This window comes from Pseudophryne corroboree, chromosome 1 (assembly GCF_028390025.1).
Source record: "Pseudophryne corroboree isolate aPseCor3 chromosome 1, aPseCor3.hap2, whole genome shotgun sequence".
NCBI classification, from domain to species: domain Eukaryota; kingdom Metazoa; phylum Chordata; class Amphibia; order Anura; family Myobatrachidae; genus Pseudophryne; species Pseudophryne corroboree.
The window spans coordinates 1063325411-1063349115 of NC_086444.1; the positions used below are offsets into that span (position 1 = coordinate 1063325411).

Sequence of the window (23705 nt, forward strand, 5' to 3'; positions counted from 1 at the left end):
CGCCAGAATAACTATTCTTACAGGTTTGATTTTGGATGCTTGGCCCACATTTGGCAATACCCATCTCCTTATCCCAGGCTTGTGACTGCTCTGATGGCAATATTCCTGTTCACAAATCCAGGTTTTTATGTGAAAGATTTTATTGGCTGCACAGAAACCCGACCTCAAACCTATCAATAATTTTGGGATGAATTGAGATGCTGAGTGTGAGCCAGATCTGGATCAATGCCCGACCTCACCAATGCTCTTGTGGCTGCCATGTCCAGGTGTCTGTGGAATGCCATAAAGTGGAAGCTGTTCTAGCAGCAAAGGGAGTGCCAGCTCCTTATTAATGCCCGTCGTCTCCAGCTGAGACTTTCTACAATAATGTGATGTCCAGGTGTCCACATACTGTCACCTCTTACCAAAGAGTTCTCTATGATGAAGTGATGTGAGTTTCTCTATAACCTCTTTGGGTAAAAATGTAGATGTGTATATTTTATGTAATAAATATATAAAAATCTTAAATATGATGTATTGTGTTTTTTTTATTTTTTATTTATTTTTATATGATGGATTATATAAGGCAGGCCTGGAAAATGTTTTCCTAAACTTCACAAGCGGAGGCCAAAATGTAGGAGCCAGAAATGTTCTAATTGCACATTTTGTAGTGACATTAATATTTAGTAGGCTATAGTTATGTTGTAACATCTCTAATAATATAATTACCCTGAAGAATAAATAGATTGCCACTTAGCCTATCACACTCACTGACCCATGTGCTCACGTTGAGTGTCTCCCCCACCTGCATACTCCCAGTTATTCAGGCTGACTCGCATAGCTTTCTAACACTATATAGAGAGACATGTAAGAGAGGTGATTCCGCACCAGTAACAATACTTGTGAATGATAACAAATACCAAATTTCGACAATCAAAGGCAATATCCCCAAATTGAGTCTATGTGGTGGTGCACCCTGAGTCAACAGTAGTACTATGAATATTAAGTGGAGAAGAAGTAAGACTCTTTTGTGGGTGCACTCTTAAAGCTAATTAGCGATAATAGAAATATGATAAGTATATTAAACATAACTTTTAATAGAAAAAAAATAAAATATGCTATCCAAAACGACAAACAAAACATATAACATATAAAATGCTTGGGTCTTACGATTATCACAATTATAATAACCAGGAAAAACTCCTGAATTGAGTTGTGAAGATCAAAGCTGCCAATCTAGCAAACTGGTCGCCAAAGTAATGGTTTGAAATCCATGCAAGAAAGCTTATGCCAACAAGTCAAGGTATAGCCTTAATGTGCCAAACTAAAGTTAATAGAGGTGAGTAGATTAAATAATTGAAGAAAGAAGAGATCAGTGATTTTGCTGTCAGTGTTAGGCAGGGACTCTACTCAACTCGGTATTCCCTGGTGGTCCCCCAACCAAGTACTGACCAAGCCCAACACTGTTTAGCGTTCAAGATCGGACGGTATTGGGCGTCTTCAGTGTGGTATGAAAGTAGATAGTACGGACGCATCAAATCCCTTGATCACTGATCACCATCGGGAAAATTGACTGATGGAGAAAAGTAGGAAAAGATAGACAGGTGGATCTGCTGCCAACGTTAGGCGGAGAGGTAGTTTATACAAGGCTGTTGGCCGAAATTCCCTCTCCGGATCGTTGGTGAGAGTCCACGAATCGGAAAAGGGAACTGATTGAAATAGGTGAAAGAGTGGTTTAGATCCAAAATTATACCAATGCACAATAGGTGAAAAAAAACACAGTCGCAGTATGATTTCTGGCACAAATAATGATTGAAATATGTCTATAATAATGGTTACACAGTTTGGTCCAATCACCTTAGGATGTATATGTGTCAGAGGCAGTAGGTGGCTAAAATGCACAGTAGCTGAAGGCTCAGTCAGCTTGTAGTTAGGCACCTGTTTGATATTGAGAACAATGTATCAATTTAGATGGAAACCATGAAGGGCTATTCTAAATTGAAACAGAATGATTAAACTCCAATCACAAGTAATATGCGTGACAACCATTCTGTGGTAAACCTTGAGTAATTATATCCAAATCACCAGCAGTGTTCGTGATACCAATTCCAAAATTAGAATCCGAATGGAACATTAATGCCCAATTAGCCGCGTAACAGATCCCACGGATTTACCCGTTGTATGGTTTGCAAATGCACAAATGAAGGAAAAGAAACCTAAGTGGTAATAATACCAAAGTGTCAGGTGACACTATTGGTAAACCTGTGCGAGGGAAGTCCAGGCCATGGGTCTGATAGCCAGCTGTCCAGGGAAAATCCGAGCCGTGGATCTAACAACCAGCTGCAAAGAAAGGCAGGAGAGCGGAAGACCGATTTCGCCGGCTCACGGGCTTGATCACTTTGACTTGTTGGCATAAGCTTTCTTGCATGGATTTCAAACCATTACTTTGGCAATCAGTTTGCTATATTGGCAGCTTTGGACTTCACAACTCAATTCAGGAGTTTTTCCTGGTTATTATAATTGTGATAATCGGAAGACCCAAGCATTTTCTATGTTATGTGTTTTGGATACCGTATTTTAGTTTTTCTCTATTAAAAGTTATGTCCAGCATCGGTGATAGCGATGTGCAAGGCCGCGCATTGCTAACGCTGTGGGGCATACACACGAGAGATCCCTGCTTAAAATCTAAGCAATCTAGTCAGATTGGTTAGATTTTAAGAACGGATCTCTTCGTGTGTACCCCCCTTTAGTCATAATCGGGTGGTTTTCTGGTTGTTGAATGTCGGGATCCCGACGAATAGTATACCAGCGCCGGAATCCCGACACCCGGCATACCGACACATATTCTCCCTTGTGGGGGTCCATGACCCCCCTGGAGGGAGAATAAATAGCGTGGCGAGCCACCGTGCCCGCAAGGGGCTCATTTGCGCTCGCCACGCTGTCAGTATGCCGGCGGTCGGGCTCCCGGCGCCGGTATGCTGGTCGCCGGGATCCCGGCCGCCGGCATACCATACTACACCCGTCATAATCGCATATAGCCAATATCATATAGCCAAAATCTCACCGTGTTTATGCACCTTAATACAAAGTTGTAGGACCCCATCCACGTGAGCTGTAATCCCAGGGAAACTGGTGATACACGTACCATATGTACTCAGAGCGGGCCATTACTCTCAGCCATTTCCAGCACAGTAAGGTGGTAAGTAGATTAGAAGGCAGACATGCTTTCATTACCAAGTCAATTTTCATAGTCACCATAATGACCTGCGACTGGGTTTTGTCCAGCTTCATCTAAGGGGATACCAATATGCTAGTTTTATATATAAATTATTTAAATGTAATTACAAATGTAAGGACAGGAGCCATCTATTCTCTGCTACAGAATTTGTGTATGTTGTAGAGAAGGTTAAACTGCTACAGTATATTATACTATTCATATATGGCCCACTTTGCAAGTGACTTTTATAATGGCAGCTCCCCATATGAAGAATTTGAAGTTGTAGAAATGAAACTTTCATGTGTATAAATTCCATATACATGTAGTTCTAGAGAATGTTTCTTTTAGTGGGGAAATGCAAGTTCTTTCTCAGCTGTAAGAGTGCTCGTCTTCATAGTGCTCAAATTACTCCATGCTGAAGCATTGAAGTGAATGGGGAATTTTATGTTTCCTTTCCCCAATTAAAAGCTAGAGACTTAGCTTTGAGTATGGCGTACGGAAAGTTTTTAAACATCATCACAATTATGTTGCCAGAGGACAAGAGTTCCACGTTGAATAGCAGGGAGCAGTTTCACTTTTCTATGACCATAGCCATAAGACACCCCCCCCACCCACCCCCCGTAAAATAAAAAAACTATAATATAGTGAGCATGGGGGGGGATTCAGTTATCTCGGAACTATTGAATTCGCCCTCCTGCCAATTGCGGGCTGTTTTCGCCCGTTTTTAAGGCATTTTCACTCATTCCTTTTCACAGTGTTTTTGTTTTTTTGTTAGCGAAAAGGCATTGGTGAAAAATGCCTCAGTCAGCGAAAATGGACCACGTTTTTGCCTGCGCAGATGAGGAAACGTGGATTCGGCGATCCACAAGTTTTTTGCTCCCGCTGAATTTTTTTTGCCTAACCGAAAAAATGGCCCTGCTATTGAATAGGGCGAATCCCCATTCACCCTAACAAATAGCGAAAAGTGCAGTTTTTCGCCTAGGCCAAAAAAATGGACCTAATTGAATACTCCCCTGAGTGCCTATAGTATTAAATTTGGACTTGGGAAGTAAATACACATTCTATGTGTGTGATTAGTATTAGACCTTAACGGGTGGGTTATAGGAGCCACCATCCCATTGGAATGTGTCCATAACACCCACTGTATCATGGTCACACAACCCTCCCATTCTGATGTTTCCTGAAAACCACCTAGAAATTCAAAAATTATATCCGAGGTTATTGACGAGTTTTATAGAACAAATGCGTTGCAGACTTTGAAAAGTCCTAAAATATATAAATATGTATTAATCTCTTCTGATTGCCCCTACAAATAAGTAAGCCCTGTCTTTCAGTATCACAACTTTATTTATTTTATGTTCTTTATTAGCAGTTTCTTATATAGCGTAGCAAATTCCGTTGTGCTTTACAATTAGAACAACAGTTATAAAACAAAACTGGGCAAAAACAGACGGACATAGAGGTGGGAAGGCTCTGCTCGCAAGCTTACAATCTATAGGGAAATAGGCATTGATACACAAGGATAGACGCTACCTGTTGCATAAGGGTCCACCAGATTGCTAGGTTCTTAATGGGTTGTATGATATGATCACCCAGCAATGTTGGAAGACAAAATATGTGAGGTTATGTGGACTGTACAGAGAGGATGTTATTAGATAGGGAAGCAGTGAAGGTTATGTGGGTGGGGCTTGAATTTGATAGGCTTGTCTGAAGAGTTGAGTTTTCAGGGAACGTTTAAAGGTTTGGAGACTAGAGGTGAGTCTTATTGTGTGGGGGAAGCCCGGATAAAGTCTTGTAATTTTGAGTGGGAACAAGTAATACATGTGGATGAGAGACGTAGATCTTGTGTAGCTATTTTGAGATGAGTGAAGAAATGTATGATGGTGCAGTTTGGTTAATAGCCTACTTGTCAGATGTCTGCCGTCTGCAGTAGAATTGACCATTAAGAAAGTGTCTGTTTGGGTTAAGTAGGAGCTAATTATAGGACAAGCCCATATTCTGCTCCAGTCAGACTCCCGTGTATCCTCCATCTTGTCGCACACGCTAAGCACACAGCGCTAGTACAGCAGAGATTCTAGCGGAAGGGGGCAGCCTGAGAATGAGGAGAGGGCAATGCAGAATGTGGGACAATTCTTATGCAGAGTCACAATGTTAAAAATGCATTCAATTAAAAGTGACCGGTCCACTTCAATAGCTAATCTCGTTGATTTTCTCACCAGCTTTTACCAACAGATAACATGGTGAAGATATTATTGTTGTGTAATACCATCCCCCGTACTGGTACATTCATGTTCCACTTGGAATTAACCAGAGCTGAATTAAATGATCTTGAAATCACGCATTAAAATGTATTCAGGTTACTTAGATCAGGTTAATATAACTGGAAATATTCACAAATATAAATGTTGGGTTGTTGCTTACTTCCTCGGGGTCATATGGCTCAAATACAGGACATTTGTATTTTATGTTTTGTAGATTTGAATTTCTTGAATGCTGATTTGTTTAATTCCTCCTCCTTGTTCTAGGAGCTATTGGTCATCATGGGGACAGTCTTGTAGAGAAGGTCCTGTCCTTTCTTCCCCGTATTCCTGGACACAAAACTGATGTCATGATTAACATGGATGTACTCACACATTTACGAATTGATGGTGACAATGAGGGGATTATAGCACCTGGATGCTTATCACAGCCAAAGTAAGTAATAAAAATAAGTCTAAACCTAGAACTCTATCACATTTTAAAGGATTAGCATTTGGGCCAGATTTCATTATCTGCGCTAATTACTACGTGAGGAGAAGTCCTTGTAGTCTCTGACTTTTTTGCCCGTAGCTACTTAATTACAAGTCCTTTTCCTTGTATAGTATATCTGCTGCTAACGTGCATTAACCCAAAGATTCTGGAATAAGTGCTCAGAGCTATGGGTTAATGCGTTTGCAGCACCAGCACTACGGGCAGAAAACCTTACTTCCTGTAGATTTCTGTTTGGACTGTGGGCTGCAATTGACTAGCCCCCGACACTTCTACAAGCCTACCGTAATTATTACGGCTAAATAAATCTGGCCCTATATCTGATAAATTATTTTCACAGTATCTGACAATTCTATGAAGATCTCTATTAATTGTTAGTAAGAAGAGTGCAGTTATGGCAAGTAGTTTATGGAAAATCCATTCGGTTAAAGAAAATAATTTAGTCCGTTTCAAACTTCTTGTTGTTCTTTTTAATCACCATGAACTATCTTGAAGATGGTCTCCAAAGGACGGTGTTCATTGGTGCAGGTGACACTAGGGTTTACCCTGCTGCTAAATTATCAAGCTGCCTCATTCAAATATCTTCATGAGCTAATTCCCAGATGGTGGCATTTACCTTTGTAAAATCTGTGTTAAAATGCAGACTCTACATTTAACGTGCAGGGATACACAGATTCCAGCATTTTGTGTGTAACCTAGGGTTTACAGCTAAGCAGACCCCGCACCTAATTGAATTCATCCCTAGGCCTTAACAGAGTAAATGTAAAGTGATGCACCTTGGCCGTAATAGCAGTACATAGTATTTGGGATGGTGTTGAGGAGATCACATGATAAATTACTTATTTAATATTAAGCTGAGCAGAAGGCACAGCAAGTGCTAATAAAGTTCTAGGAGGCATAATAAGTGAAATGCGGAAATAAACAATTGCTCACCATTATAAAGTAATTGAATAGTTTACTGTCTTTCCCACAGGGTTTTATCATATTTTGCTCTGTTACAACAGGAAACCATGATGAATTTAATTATAAATTTTTTTTTCCACCAATCAACACAAAGAACTAGATAATGTTCCACAAAGAAATTTATTCCATTGGTCAAAATTAATTAGGAAGAAGAACTGGAAATAAGTGATTGCATTAGTATTCGAGTTAATATTTGGTAGAACCACCTTTGTAGGTCTGAGTCTGTTAAATGCCTATCAGTCTTGAACATTTAGACAATGGAATCTGAGCCCATTTCCTCTTCTCAAAATTGCTGAAGCTCCATCAGGTTGGATGGTTGTGACTGTTGGTGGACTCCAGTTTTTAGATATTCCCCCAATGCTTTGCTGGCTTGAGATTTGGTCTTTGGCTAGGCCATATGAAGTGTGTTAAGTCTGTATGTTTTGCACCAATATTCTTCTAAATCCAAGTGCTCTTGTATACTGCTGCAGGATTTCGCTGTACTTTGCTCTGTCTATTTCCTCTCTATTATTTTTTGTTTAATTATTTTTCTTCAACAACATTTTTCTTTCTTGAAGCATGACATTTACAAATAAGTCAACAGAGATACATTTTCCATATGCATATATTAGAGCACAAAGTAGAAGGCATGTTGGACTGGGGCATGAAGGGCCCACCGGGGAATGCAGTTATAGGGGCCCATGTTTGAGGGTGTGGCCAGTCTTCAGAGTATGTTGGGCTAATCATTTAGAGAGTAAATAGTATAGTAAATACTGGTGGTGCATGTATGATAATGAACCAGATTAATAATGGCAATGTACTGTAGAAAATACACCATAGTCCGGTACAGTATAAGGTAACATATGTACAGTATAATACAAGTGGGTCATTCCATGGTAACAAATGTTACATTTTGAAATATATTTCATGTGAAATACACTGCTCAAAAAAATAAAGGGAACACTTAAACAACACAATGTAACTCCAAGTCAATCACACTTCTGTGAAATCAAACTGTCCACTTAGGAAGCAACACTGATTGACAATCAATTTCACATGCTATTGTGCAAATGGAATAGACAACACGTGGGAATTATAGGCAATTAGCAAGACACCCCCAATAAAGGAGTTGTTCTGCAGGTGGTGACCACAGACCACTTCTCAGCTCCTATACTTTCTGGCTGTTGTTTTGGTCACTTCTGAAAGCTGGCGGTGCTTTCACTTTAGTGGTAGCATTAGACGGAGTCTACAACCCACACAAGTGGCTCAGGTAGTGCAGCTCATCCAGGATGACACATCAATGCGAGCTGTGGCAAGAAGGCTTGCTGTGTCTGTCAGCGTAGTGTCCAGAGCATGGAGGCGCTACCAGGAGACAGGCCAGTACATCAGGAGACGTGGAGGAGGCCGTAGCAGGCAACAACCCAGCAGCAGGACCGCTACCTCCGCCTTTGTGCAAGGAGGAACAGGAGGAGCACTGCCAGAGCCCTGCAAAATGATTTCCAGCAAGCCACAAATGTGCATGTGTCTACTCAAACGATCAGAAACAGACTCCATGAGGGTGGTATGAGGGCCCGACATCCACAGGTGGGGGTTGTGCTTACAGCCCAACAACGTGCAGGACGTTTGGCATTTGCCAGAGAACACCAAGATTGGCAAATTCGCCACTGGCGCCCTATACTCTTCACAGATGAAAGCAGGTTCTCACTGAGCACATGTGACAGACGTGACAGAGTCTGGAGACGCCAAGGAGAACGTTCTGCTGCCTGCAACATCCTCCAGCATGACCGGTTTGACAGTGGGTCAGTAATGGTGTGGGGTGGCATTTCTTTGGGGGGCCGCACAGCCCTCCATGTGCTCGCCAGAGGTAGCCTGACTGCCATTAGGTACCGAGATGAGATCCTCAGACCCCTTGTGAGACCATATGCTGGTGCGGTTGGCCCTGGGTTCCTCCTAATGCAAGGCAATGCTAGACCTCATGTGGCTGGAGTGTGTCAGCAGTTCCTGCAAGACGAAGGCATTGATGCTATGGACTGGCCTGCCCGTTCCCCAGACCTGAATCCAATTGAGCACATCTGGGACATCATGTCTCGCTCCATCCACCAACGCCACGTTGCACCACAGACTGTCCAGGAGTTGGCGGAGGCTTTAGTCTAGGTCTGGGAGGGGCTTGGTCCAAATACCGTTCTGTTAAGAATTTCTTAAAGGTAGGGACAAGATACCATATCAGACGCATTTGTGGTGTCAAGGCTCAAGAGATATTCTTAAGGAGTCCTGTTGGAAACTATCCACTATTACTGCTGCAATGACCATATGCCTTTCACAACATGCCTACCCCTAGCAAACCCCAATTGATGGCCTGTGAGAATTGAGGCGAGAGACATGTAATCTGTCTGCTAGTATTGTGGCCAGTATTTTAAAGTGAATATTAAGTAGAATAACGGGGCAATGTGAAGAAGGGAGGGTTGGCAATTAAGGGGCATCTATTATAATACATAAAATACATGAAGGGCTGGCACTAGATCGTGATTGGGAAGTTTGTAATATTCTTCTGAATATCTATTAGGCCCTGGTAACTTATTTAAATGCATATCTGCAATAGTGCCAGCAGTCTGCTTTTTATCTATTGTTTTTTATGAGCTTTGCAGTCCCTGCGACAGAGAAGCATCCATACAACGCAACACCTGTGTGGAATCATTGATCCTGGTTTTCACTAGGGATAGTGTTGCAGGTATACAGTGAGCAGGGCCTGCCACAGATCTGGTTTCATCACCGATCCACAGCGTTGCACTTACAGCCGTCATACTGACGGCGCGGCAGTGCATTGCTGAGCTGTCCGCGGCCGTCCAATGATAAGAATACAAAGTGAACGTCTGTACAGGCTCTCAGTGTAATCAAGCTGGCCGAAGGGAAGGAACCAGGGTAGGCCGCAGGCACAGCCATGGTGTTCACTCTAGATGCAGGGTTCTGATCAGTGAGGAGGGCCTATTGTAGTTTTGAAGGGTAACATTTTAGATATGACGTACAGCTAGTGAACACTAAGCCACATTGAGGGATGATGTCTGGAAAGGATTGTGCAGTGTGTGCAGCCAGATAGGATTATCAGGCTCTTCTCTGCATCATAAGGAAATGTATCACAGAGGGAAATGTTAGACAGTAGTACACAATGCTTCATTATCGTATTCAGCAGTGTTTCAAACCCTTGGGTACTTTCTCAAGCCCAGGGTCCGAAGCATTGCTGAATATTGCAAGTACACTTTCCTGTTTATGCAAATAATATGTTTGGAGTAGAGATGAGCGGGTTCTGGTTTTACTTGGTTCTCAAAATGGCATCTGATTGGCTATCCAAGACATCTGTAAGCCAATAAGATGCCGTTTTGAGTACTGAGTAATTCCGAGTAAAACCGACCTGCTCATCTCTAGTTTGGAGTGCCATCTCTTTTTCTGTATTGACTATTAATATTTGACTCATCCAGCTTTGGTACCCAACTTGAAATTGAAGTACTTCTACTTTGGATACCCATTTCCATCTCCATCCTACACCACCCCATCCTCTATCCCGCCTCAATTCTCCTAACAGCCATATATTAGGCAGCAAGTGAACAGCCATTATTGAAGTTGAGGTGTTGGAAGCAGGTAAAATGGGCAAGCAAAAGGATCTGAGTGACTTTGACAAAGGCCAAACTGTGATAGCTAGATGACTATGGACCTAATTCAGACCTGATCGTAGATGTGCGTGCTAAATTTAGCACATATACGGTCAGTCACACAGACATGTGGAGGGACGCCCAGCACAGGACTAGTATGCCCCGCATGTCAGGCCCGACCCCCTGCACAAGTACAAAAGCATCGCACAGCAGCGATGCTTTTGTACTGTAGGAATAGCTCCATGCCAGCGCAGCTCCTGCACGCTGGCAGGACCTACTTGTCGCTGTGAGGGTCGCAGCGGCTGCGAGTGACGTCACGCAGCCACCGTGGCCCGCCCCCCCCAACGCAGGCGTGCCCAGACCGCGCCCCCTGAACGGCCGCCCAGCAACTGCCTCTGCCTGTCAATCAGGCAAAGGCGATCGCAGGGCTGAGACAGCTGATGGCTGTCAGGCATGCAACGGCTCACTGCGGCACCGGCGCATGCGCAGATCAGACCTGATCGGCTGCTGTGCGAAAACTCACAGCAGCGATCAGGTCTGAATTAGGCCCTATATCTCCAAAATGACAGGTCTTGTGGGTTTTTCCTGGGGGATGCAGTCATAATACTGGCTGTCAAGATCCCGGCATTCGAAATCCTGATGCCGGAATCCCGACACCTGTCAGAATGCCGACACCAGAACTCCAAAAAGGTTAGGAGGCCAATGCCGGAATCCTGACAGCTGGCTTCCCGACCATAGAAAGTATACCGTGCGGTTTGGTTTAGTGTGGGGAGGGGGGGGAGGGTTAGGTTTAGGGGCCACCCGGGAGTGTTAGGGTTAGGCTGCAGGGAGGGGGGGGGGGGGGGTTAGCCACCCCCGGGGAGGGTTAGGGTTAGGTAGTGGGAAGGGGGACTTAGGTTTAGCCACCACCACAGGGAGATTAGTGTTAGGCACTAAGGGGGGAGGTTAGGATTAGGTGGTAGGGGACAGGGAGGAACACCCTTTACTCACCCCTTTCATTGCTGTTGTCAGGATCCCGGCATCTGTATTATGACCGCCGGGATACCATACACTGGGATTACATACTGAAGCCATTCCCGATATGCAGTGGCTAGTACCTACCGAAAGTGGTCCAACTAAGAACAGCCGGTGAACTGGCCATAGGGTCATGGGAGACCAAGGCTCATTGATGCACATGGGGAGCGAAGGATGGCCCTACAGGTCCTACTATATTCCCACCACCATCACCCCATCCTCTGTTCAGCCTCCATTTTCGGTCTGACTTCTGAACTCCTAACGCACTACTGATTTAATTATAATGTTCAACGCACATTCTTGGTAACAAAAGTATCAGTGTCCATCTTTTGTCCCAGGCTCCTAGCTTTGGAGACGTTTGTCTAGACCTGCTATATATTGTGTAATGCATACAGTATGGGATAATTAATCTTTTACTGTTTTTATGTTTATTGGAGAGCACAAGTGTTTGACGGATATCTGAGGTTCAGATATCAGTCAAGAGATCAAAACTCTTTTTATAATAAAGGAGGACATTGGTTGTCAGTTGTGTGTTTGTTTGTTTATTATTGTATTTTGAACATCTTAATTGGTTAGGGTCTGTCTTGGTGTAGGGTCCCATGTCATTTTAGAATGAAATAAAATGGTATAATGATTATGTCCAGTAATCATGTCAGGTGGCTATCTTCAGTGTATGGTGAATTCTTGTATGCCATCTTTTATGCATCTCAACAGGGCCGGCTCCAGGCATCTTCCAATAGAGCGGCCAAACAGGGCACTACACTTAATGGGCACTGCTATTCTCGCCGCCATACTGGAGTCTGGAGCCAGCATCAGTGTCCATCGAGCAGCCCCCTAGCAGTGGCTGTGAACTATGTGCACGCTGTGCGGTGCCAGATCCTCCTCCGGTGAGAATTGCCACAGCAGCCGCACCTGTTCCGGCAGGACCCTGGCTCTCCCAGCAAACTCCTGGCTGTGCACAGCGATTCCTGGTATAGGCTGCACTGGAAAACTCCTCCAGGTAAAGTCATCTTCCTGCAGCCTGTCCCGTTGTGTGCAGCATTACATGGCTGTGTCGAGATCAGATATGTGTGCGGGTGCAGTAGCCGGGTCCAGCAGACATCTCTCTGCCACTCCAGTCTAGTCCTCTGGTGCCATCCCGCACTGTGCTCCTCCAGACGTGGCTCTGACTCCTCCACTCGGCTTCATTCTCTCACCTAACTGATCACTGCCTGCAACTTGGGGGCAGTGCCTACACTGCCATCCTCATGGAGCACCAAGCCTCCAATCCTCCTTGCTTAGAGGTGTCAACCCACTCTATACAGTGCAGCCCTGCCTCTCTCCCTCTCTCCCCCTGCCCTCCCTACCTCTCTCCCCCTCCCACCCCCTGACTTATTTCTGGCACTGTAGGGCATATAATGTGTATCTGGCACTGTGGGGGCATATCATGTGTATCTGGCACTGTGGGGGCATATCATGTGTATCTGGCACTGTGGGGGCATATCATGTGTATCTGGCACTGCGGGGGCATATCATGTGTATCTGGCACTACTGGGGGCCATATCATGTGTATCTGGCACTATACTGGAGACATTATGTGTAAGGAACACTACTGTCGCTGTTATGTGTAAGGCTGCTAATTGTGTGTGTAGAGGGGGAGTGAAAATATATTTATTTATAGTTTGATAATATGAAGTTGCAGGCTATGCCCTCTCTTCCAGGGTGTTAGTAGGCCTGGTGCTGGCCCTGCATCTCAACTGGCACTTTGCCTCCTAGGTTGCGCACTGTTTGCCGAATCGCTGCTCCTGTCACTATGCTCAGTAACATGTCCAAGAGGTGTAACCAGATAGATGCATGATGTAAATGTATGCTCTTGCTATTTCTTGGGTGCTTGCTCTCTGCCATTATTTTGCATATTCGGGTTTGCTGAATTTTTAACTTTTTTAATGAATTCCTCCAACCATGACCTTTCCCTAATTTGACTTTGCCTGCTGATTCTACATTGTTGCAGACGATCTGATCCCCGACCTCACTTCTCTTTTTTGACCTAGTCTTTCCTTCCCGTTGTCCACTTTCTATACCGAAGTGATAACACTGATGATGAGCAGCCTAGGCTATAGTCAGGCCATTTTGGGTAGGTGTAGTGTGCTGTATTTACAAAGAGTGTAATAGAATTGTATTATGCACATGTCTTATGCGTCCCCCTTCTGAACACTGGCTACTATGCATGTATTATACAGCAAAGTAATTCCACAAAATAATGTATATATGTGTGTAACAGTGTAATATATTATAGGGTCACTAATGGTCAGGCTTAAACAGTTCATTTATATAGTAATCCTGATGATATATTATGCATATTGTACAGACTGAGTATTCATTACCTACAGTATATGCAAATTACCCTCATTTACCCTTCAACCAGCATATCCAGGGGCACTTACTGTGTAACGCAGTGGTTCTCAAACTGTGTGACGTGTGCAGCCTGGGGTGTCTCTGAACACTTGCAGGGGTGCCTTTAGGTGGGTACACACTATTAGATATATCTGCAGATCAATTAATCTGCAGATATATCTATGTACAGATCGGGCAGTGTGCTGTGCATACACACAGCCCGATCCGTCGGGGGACTGACGTCATGAACTGGGCGGGCGCTCGCGCCCGCCCAGTTCACCTGTCAATCACCGCCGGCCGCCGCAGCATGTGTACGGGCGGGCGTACACACACAGCGACGCGCCAATATATCGTTAGATATATTGGCTGTCGGCTGTGCTGCGCGGCCGACGCGATACGTCTGTGAACGACGGAGTTCACAGACGTATCGCCCGTACACACTGGCCACGGTCCCGCGATGTATCGGCCGTTCAAGAGAACGGCCGATACATCGACCAGTGTGTACGGGCCTTTAGATTGATAGTCCAGGACCAATTTAAATTATTAATGATCAATGTAATAGGCAAAACCAGTGCTGGTGGCTGCTAATCATACAATATGTGGAAAAACAGAAGGAAAACTTGTCCCTCACCAAATAACTGATCCTAAGGATGGCATATAAACACAATTTGCTTCATTTAATATTTCTTTCTAACTTTCTCATGAAGAAACTTTTGGCCTATTCTGATACTCTAAAGGTGCATACACACGGTGAGATTCGGGCTAAGCCCGATTCTCACTGTGCGATAGGGACTAGGTTGGCATTGCAAGCACATAATGACTCTGCTTGCGATACTGGCGATGTGCGATTGGCTAAGTGTCATCTTTGACTATCTTTTCTACGAGATAGACTGTGCAGGCAAGTCAATTTTGTCTATCTAGGCTTGCGATGCCGACCACGCGGGGCTGCGCATCGCATCGAGATCGCAAGGTGACTTTCACTTTGCTATCTGCACTAACTTTTCTTACGGTTTTGACTATTTAGTCAAAATTGTAAGAAAATATATCACCGAAATTGTAGAATTTTTCCGAAAATTTATCTGGGCCAAGAAGAGACCAAGAATTAGTTTAAAGATATTACAAAAAACTAGAGAAGAAGGTGGAATAAATTTCCCTAATGTTAAATTGTATAACCAAGCAGCCATCTGTAGATATATTAAGGATTGGCTCCATGGAACAGATCAGTATGCAAATTATACACTAGAAAAGCAATTTCTTTCTAATCTAGACTTGACCTGTTTCTTACATTTACCCAAGCATGAGATCCCCTCACACGTACTGGACAATCCCCTGCTCATGTCAACATGGTCAACATGGCACACAATACGTAATAAAGCTAAACTTCACACTCTCTATTCTCTACATCTCCCCTTTCTGGGCAACATCAACTTCCAACATGGCTTGGCGACACAACCATTCCGATCGTGGCATGAGCGGGGATTGCGCACAGTTAGACATCTTGCAAATTTGGACACAAAAAAACCTCTTACCTATACACAAGCAGATTCTAGGTACGATTTTTTACCAGTGTGTAATTTGCCCTTCCTTCAGGCGCAACATTACACTAGTAAAGTATTAAAGTTTTTAAGCGAGGATGACTGGCGCAATCCGCTGGATGACGCTTTTCTAGCTGTGAACTACTCTGCAAAGGCCATATCTTACTTTTACAAAATATTGAGGATGCCTCATCACACTGGCCAGTATCAAACGGGCATCACAAAATGGCAAACACACTTTCCCAGTTTGAGGGAAGACGACATTTTGAAAAGTCTATTATATTCTGTAAAAACAATTTCAGCTACATCCTACAAGGACATGTTTTTTAAGATATTCTATAGAGGATACCTATCTCCCCACCGGTGTAACTTAATTGGTATGAGTACCTCATCCGTTTGTCACAAATGCACTAGCCCTGCAGCAACCTTATACCATTGCCTGTGGGAATGTCCCATGATTCAGCGTTTCTGGTTGGCGGTGAGACAGTTCACAATTAATCACCTGGTGAATTTCCTAATACTGACCCCGGAATGGGCGGTCTTCGGACTTTTACCAAACTCTCCGAAAATTTCAGTCGGTTGCAAAAAATTGTTGCTGTTTGTCTCTTCGGTAGCCAGAAAATGCATACTGCAACAATGGATTTCTCCCACGCCCCCGTCCCTGGCCATGTTCAAAGACAAATTATTTCAATTGTTTAAACTTGAATGGACCGAAACCACACTTCATAAAGACTCCCAGATTGAGAACTTCTTTTCGATATGGGAAAGTTACATAGACACTCTGCCCATCGAAACCAGAAGGCAAATACATAATTGTTTTCGTATGAACGTCTGGTACGAGACTAGAGTGTTCATACAGGACCCGCCAATTAACTTGAATTGAGAGGTGATGGATGGTTCGGACGCGCATGGCTTTACACCCCCCCCCCCTCCCCCCCTGCTCCCCCCCCTTTGCTTCTCCCCCCTCTCCTTCTTTCTCTGTTCTCTCTAACTTTCTTAATCAGATGTTAGACTATTATTATATTTTTTTTTTGGATAATGATAAGGCATGACAAAAGATACTAAAGTGAATGTAATGGTAAATTTATTGAATACCAAAGTCAGTAACACACTTCTACAACGTAAAATTCATCAAACATATCTATGTTGTTGTATTAGGAGGTAGAAAATGTTGGAAAATGTTTGCAACAGATAACTATGTTTACAATTGTCAACATGTCTTGTCAAATTTGCAATAAAAACATTATCTCCAGACATACCACATTCTAGCTCCGGTTCCCGTACACAGATACATTCTCAGCGTATCATGCTATAAAATGTACTGAACCCTTCCAAACTGACATGTGGATGTTTATGAGCCAAGATATATATCTTTGTCTGAATATTTGTTTGCCTTTATATGGAACTATTGAAGCAATCTTGGCTTCTGAAAACTTAAGATAAATTAAAAAGTGATGGCGATGTTTGGGAGATAGTGGTGTGTGTGGTATCGGTTCACATCCACCGCTCTGATGTCTGAGACGGCTGATATATGATTGCACAAGATAAGGTAGCAACCACAATCACTGCAGTTTGTAGTGTTCTTTTTTTCTTGGATCATTTAGTGAATTAACATTTGTCCTTAATATCAAAGAATAAATGACAGACCATCATCGGGATGTTGTTGTTTTTTTTAATTTTTTTTTTACTTTGTAATATATATTTTCTTGCTGTTCTTTTATAGCTTAAATCGTGCTTCCTAACTGTTACAAATTCAGAAGCTCAGTCATATTCATAATAGATATGTTCCAGAACCAGTCCTTAGCGTAGGCAGTGAAGGTGAATGTCTTGGGTGCCCTGTAAGTATGGCTGCACCCTGCCACCTCGCCCTGCCCACATTGAAAGGTAGAGTCGGCAATAGATGAGAAAATGCTGAAGAAAGCACTGACTGCAGCACCACTGCTTGGAGAGGTCACATCTGCTGGTGGCTCCTCTGTGCAACGCTCCACCATGTCAGTGAGGAAAAGGGGCAGCCAATAGTAGAAAATGTGACCTCTACCAGCAGTGTGACCATGTCCGCACCAGACATCATAGAGGAGACAGAGAACATCAATTGTGGCATAATCATGTGTACTGGGGGGCAGTAGTGTGGGGCATAATCATGTGAAGTGGGTGGTGCATCAAGAAGCACACTAGGTTTGAGATTTTAAGGTTGTATTTTGTACAATACCCTTATATTTATTAAGGGGGGGGGTGTGACTGGTCTGTACACCCTAATTCTAAACATAATAAGAGGTGCTACCATGCTGAGACTTTTAGTGCCACACAGAAAAGAGAGAAAAAAAACAGAAAATGCAGGTACACACTCTAAACACTAAGAACACTGGCATTCAGACAATTATGCTAAACTCTGCAATTTAACATGGAGTAAAACTGAGGTTCTTAGCAGAAGTTTTGGGCGAAACACATGGGCCCACCTACAACGGCCAGTTGACCTAACAAAGGTCCCTAACATTCCTATAGTTCAATTCCAGAGCACTGGATCCCCTGGGCCAGCACAACCCAACTGCCCTAAAGAATCACACCAGTGAGAAGTAGCAGTTTTAGTGTTAAAGATTGTTACATTAATAAGAAGTATCAGCTATGTGCTAAAAGGGGTGTTCTATGATAATCCCGGCTGTCTGGATCCTGGCACCCAGCATATCATAATACAGGTTGAGTATCCCATATCCAAATATTCCGAAATACGGAATTTTTTGAGTGAGATAGTGAAACCTTTGTTTTTTGATGGCTCAATGTACACAAACTTTGTTTAATACACAAAGTTATTAAAAATATTGTATTAAATGACCTTCAGGCTGTGTATATAAGGTGTTTATGAAACATATTAATTGTGTGAATGTACACGAACTTTGTTTAATGCACAGTTATTCAAAATGTTAGCTAAAATGACCTTCAGGCTGTGTGTATAAGGTGTATATGAAACATAAATGTATTCTGTGCTTAGACTTACGTCCCATCACCATGATATCTCATTATGGTATGCAATTATTCCAAAATACGAAAAATCCAATATCCAAAATACTTCTGGTCCCAAGCATTTTGGATAAGGGAGACTCAACCTGTAATAATTTTATTGGTATCAGGGGCGGAACTCTGGGAGGCAGTGGAGTTGGCTGCCGCCGGGCTGCTGACCTCAAGGGGGCACATCTCCTCCACTGTCTCACGCTGCCTGACCTGAAGATCGTTCGCTGCAAGGAGCTTACGTGTCAGTGACACGGAAGCTGCCTCCTAGTATATACAGAGAGCTGGCTGTGGTTACAGATAGGGGGAGCTCCAGAACGCAGCTCCTGCCAGGCCTTTCCAGATGAGCTGGCCAAGTGATGCTCTCTGTTCTTCCGTTGGGCTGATAGCAGCAGGTAGGCACTGGCAGCTCTTGCCTCAAGCTGCACTGTGGGGGGGGTGTAGTTGGAAAGGGGAGGGGTGCTGGGGGGTCTTTAATAAATGTTGGCAGCACTGCGTTTTATGTGTGCATGTTTAAGTGAGGTGTGTGTGTGTGTGTGTGTGTGTGTGTGTGTGTGTGTGTGTGTGTGTGTAAGTGAAGGAAGCATGCGTTTGTTTTTGTTTGTGTGTGTAAGTGAAGGAAGCATGCGTTTGTTTTTGTTTGTGTGTGTGTTTTTAAGTAAAAGAGGCGTGTGTGCGTGTAAGGGAGACGTATGTGTGAGAGGCATGTGTGTGTGTGTAAGTAAGTGAAAGAGGCATGTTTGTGAGTTTAAATGAGGGGGGCATGTGTGTGTGAGTTTAAGTGAAGGAAGCATGTGTAAGTGAGAGGCGTGTGTGTTTAAGCGTAGGAGGCATGTGTGTGTTTAAGCTAAGGAGACGTGTGTAAGTAAGAGGCGTGAGTGTAAGTGAGAGGCGTGTGTGTGTTTTAAGTGAAAGAGGCGTTTGTGTGCTATATATATATATATATTTGTGTGTGTGTGTGTGTGTGTGTGTATATGTGTGTGTGTATATATATATATATATATATATATATATATATATATATATATATATACACATACATACATACATACTGTATATCGGCACACCACTGTGCCAAAGCATCTACATTGAGACACGCTGGTGGGTGAGGGAGTACTGTAGGTGTGCTATAAAGGTATGCTGGTGTCTATTTTATTGTAATGACTGACTTGGAGTGCCGTCCACTTTGTATGTGTATCTATATTACTATTTGGAAAGGTACCTGAGCACGCTACTACTGCTCAACATGAGTGCCGGATAGCTACATATGAAGGGTGTGTGTGTATACAGTATGTAGGGGGGCACCAACATTTATCATGCCTCCGGGCGACTGGGGCGAACTTACGCCACTGATTGGTATTATTATTGTCCTTTATTTATATGGTGCCACAAGGGATCCGCAGCACTCATTACACAGTACATAATCAAATGAGCAAACAAGAAAACAGCACTTACAGTTCAAGACAATATAGGACAGGTATAGAAAACCCGGGGTTAGGTGCCATCAAGGGGAGTATGCCTTTATAAGAAAGTGTAAGTAAGAAAAGGAAAGGCACATGAGGAAAGAAGGCCCTGCTCTTGCGAGCTTACAATCTAAAAGGTGAAAGACTGACAGACCTGGGTGACACAGAAGGGGTAGACAGTGAGCATAGACAAGAGGGTTAGGAGGAGAGTTGGCTGGGTTTGGTGAAGAAGTGGGTGTTGATAGCCCGTTTGAAGTTTTGTAGAGAGATAGAGAGTTGGATGGGGAGAGGTATTGTAGCACTTTGTGTACAGATTCATACTCATTTGCACACATATGTATAAATGTTGCACATCAAATTGATCACTGCAATCTAGCAGTTTTTTTTTACTTCCAGTTGTTTTATTTATGCAAATAAATTGCATATTTTGAGCTAGAAAGTCGCACAGCAGAGTCGCCAGGGATCTGGCTCTCCGAAAGTGAATCTTTGGCAAATGAGAACACAGCTGTAACTCTGAGTTGTTCTATAATTACCCAACCTGAGTTGTAGCGCCAGCAATCCAACTACTACAAATCTGTACACCAGGCTTCTCTCCCTCCAGCATTCTGCTTTTATCTAGCTGTGCCCTGCTCAGCCTCACTCCCCTTAAATCCCTTGAGGATGTTTATTAAATGTCATCCCGGTATCTTGGCTCTGTTAAGGCCCATACACACTTGACGATAAAATGAACGACGTCGTTCATTTCAGCCCTCATCAACGACGTCGCTCATTATATCGTCAAGTGTGTATGCATCCGACGACCACCGATGCGCTGCCCCGCGGGACGTTAACGACCCTCGCTTATCTGTGGAGCATGTATGCTCAATTTCCACTATGGTCGTTACCGACCAGAGACGTCGTTGAATGTGTATGGTGTGAAAGACCAACGACCAAGCCACTGTTCACCAGCCCTCTTCCCAGCTCATTATTTTAATAAACTGTTCAGCTTGGATGCTTCAACGATGAATGGTCTATGGTCTTTGGTCTTTCGTCTTTCGTCTTTGGTCGTTGGTAGTGTGTATGCTCATGTCGTTTGCTCAGCTGTTCAAGGGAAGTTCAAGGGAAGTCGTTAACGACGGTCGTTAACGATGTGTGCATCGTCAAGTGTGTATGGGCCTTTAATGTTGCCCATGTACACACAATGGATTTCATTTAGAAAATCTTAATTGTGTTTTTTACAGGGTCTAAATTTTCTTCACATCCATTATAATTGGATTGTTTTATCATTCTGACTCCTGGTACTTCTATTTATGGTTTGTTCAAAGCTAATTCAGGGAATTATTTATTGGCGTGGAAATGTGGCTTTCAAATGACCTCTAACCTCAGTATAGTGAAGCCACCAGCAGCACATATGTTCTACTTGAAGTCTTGGCAGCCAACCATGCCAGCGATCACTATAAGTGATAGTATATTTCTCTTACGTCCTAGAGGATGCTGGGGACTCCGTAAGGACCATGGGGATAGACGGGCTCCGCAGGAGACATGGGCACTTTAAAAAAGACTTTAGGTATGGGTGTACACTGGCTCCTCCCTCTATGCCCTTCCTCCAGACCTCAGTTTACTACTGTGCCCAGAGGAGACTGGGTACATTACAGGGAGCTCTCCTGAGTTTCCTGTCATAGTATTTTGTTAGGTTTTTTATTTTCAGGGAGCCTGCTGGCAACAGACTCCCTACATCGTGGGACTGAGGAGAGAGAAGCAGACCTACTTCTGTGAGTTTCAAGGCTCTGCTTCTTAGGCTACTGGACACCATTAGCTCCAGAGGGAGTCGGAACACAGGTCTCACCCTGGAGTTCGTCCCGGAGCCGCGCCGCCGTCCTCCTCACAGAGCCGGAAGATAGAAGCCGGGTGAGTATGAGAAGAAAGAAGATTTCAGAGGCGGCAGAAGACTTCAGATCTTCACTGAGGTAACGCACAGCACTTAAGCTGTGCGCCATTGCTCCCACACAGCACACACAAACGGCAGTCACTGTAAGGGTGCAGGGCGCAGGGGGGGCGCCCTGGGCAGCAATATAACCTCATTTTCTGGCAAAAGTAGATATATACAGCTAGGCACTGTATATATAAAGAGCCCCCTCCAGTCTTTTATATTTTTAGCGGGACAGAAGCCCGCCGCTGAGGGGGCGGGGCTTCTTCCTCAGCACTCACCAGCGCCATTTTCTCCACAGCACAGCGCTGAGAGGAAGCTCCCTGGACTCTCCCCTGCTTATCCACAGTGAAAGAGGGTTTTAAAGAGGGGGGGGGGGCACATAATTTGGCGCAAAAATAAAGATTACAGCACTATCTGGGTAAACATATTGTGTTTTTTCCTGGGTCATATAGCGCTTGGTGTGTGCTGGCATACTCTCTCTCGGTCTCTCCAAAGGGCCTTGTGGGGGAACGGTCTTCAGTTAAGAGGATTCCCTGAGTGTGCGGTGTGTCGGTACGCGTGTGTCGGCATGTCTGAGGTAAAAGGCTCTCATAGGGAGGAGGTGGAGTAAATGACTGTGGTGTCTCCGTCGGCAACACCGACACCTGACTGGATTGGATATGTGGAATGTTTTAAGTGCTAATGTGAATTTATTGCACTGAGTCTAGGGAATGTACAGGCGTCAAACCCTGCCTTTCCCCTATGTCACAGGGACCTCCGGGGTCTCAAAAGCGGCCACTATCCAAAATAGTAGATACTGACGCCGACACGGATTCTGACTCCAGTGTCGACTACGATGATGCAAAGTTACAGCCAGAATTGGCAAATAGTATTCAATATATGATTATTGTAATAAAATATGTTTTGCATATCACAGAGAAACCCTCTGTCCCTGACACGAGGGTACACATGTATAGGGTAAAGAAACCTGAGGTATCCTTTCCCGACTAAGGACAGGATACAGTGAGAATCTTCCCCAAGGGGGGAAAAAAGCGTGGCCAAAAGAGTAAAGCTGCCATCCCAAGATATGGCTACCCTCAGGGATCCTGCTGATCGCAAACAGCAGTCTACCTTAAAATCCATTTACACACATTCTAGTACCTTACTCAGACCGGCAATAGTGTCGGCTGGAGTTTGTAGCGCTGTAGCAGCGTGGATAGGTACCTTATCAACGGAGATTGATACCCTGGATAAGGGTACCATTTTATTGACCCGGGGTCATATTAACGAAGAATCAACGCTATGTCGATTTCTGCTAGACGAGTCCTATGGACCCGGCAATGGACAGGTGATGCCGACTCAAAGAGGCATATGGAGGTTTTACCTTACAATGGTGAGGACTAGTTTGGGGAAGGTCTCTCGTACCTGGTCTCCACAGCTACAGCTGGTAAATCAAAATTTTTACCTTATATTCCCTCATAGCCTAAGAAAGCACCACATTATCAAATGCAGTCCTTTCGGTCACAAGAAACAAGAGAGTACGTGGTGCGTTCTTTCTTGCCAGAGGTAAGGGCAGAGGGAAAAAGCTGCACAACACAGCTAGTTCCCAGGAACAGAAGTCCTCCCCGGCCTCTACAAAATCCACCGCATGACGCTGGGGCTTCGCTAAGGGAGTCCGCCCCAGTGGGGGCACGTCTTCGAATTTTCAGCCACATCTGGGTTCACTCACAGGTGGATCCCTGGGCAATATAAATTGTTTCTCAGGGTTTACAAGCTGGAATTCGAAGAGGTGCCTCCTCGCCGGTTTTTCAAATCGGCCCTGCTGACTTCTCCCCCAGAAAGGGAGATAGTGGTAAATGCAATTCACAAATTGTATCTTCAACAGGTGGTGGTCAAGGT

At 44.0% G+C, this 23705-nt stretch overlaps 1 protein-coding gene and 1 pseudogene across 2 annotated transcripts in view; one reads left to right on the forward strand and one right to left on the reverse strand.

Moving 5' to 3' along the window:
- Nucleotides 1–23705, forward strand: part of SCFD2 (sec1 family domain containing 2) — a 1002395-nt gene that overhangs the window by 13085 nt on the left and 965605 nt on the right. For both annotated transcript variants that reach the window (XM_063920937.1, XM_063920936.1), the window contains exon 2: nt 5722–5890. In XM_063920937.1, the coding sequence (XP_063777007.1) occupies nt 5722–5890 (169 nt within the window). The remainder of the gene's footprint in view (nt 1–5721; nt 5891–23705) is intronic.
- LOC134943404 (5S ribosomal RNA) lies at nt 1383–1501 on the reverse strand (annotated as a pseudogene).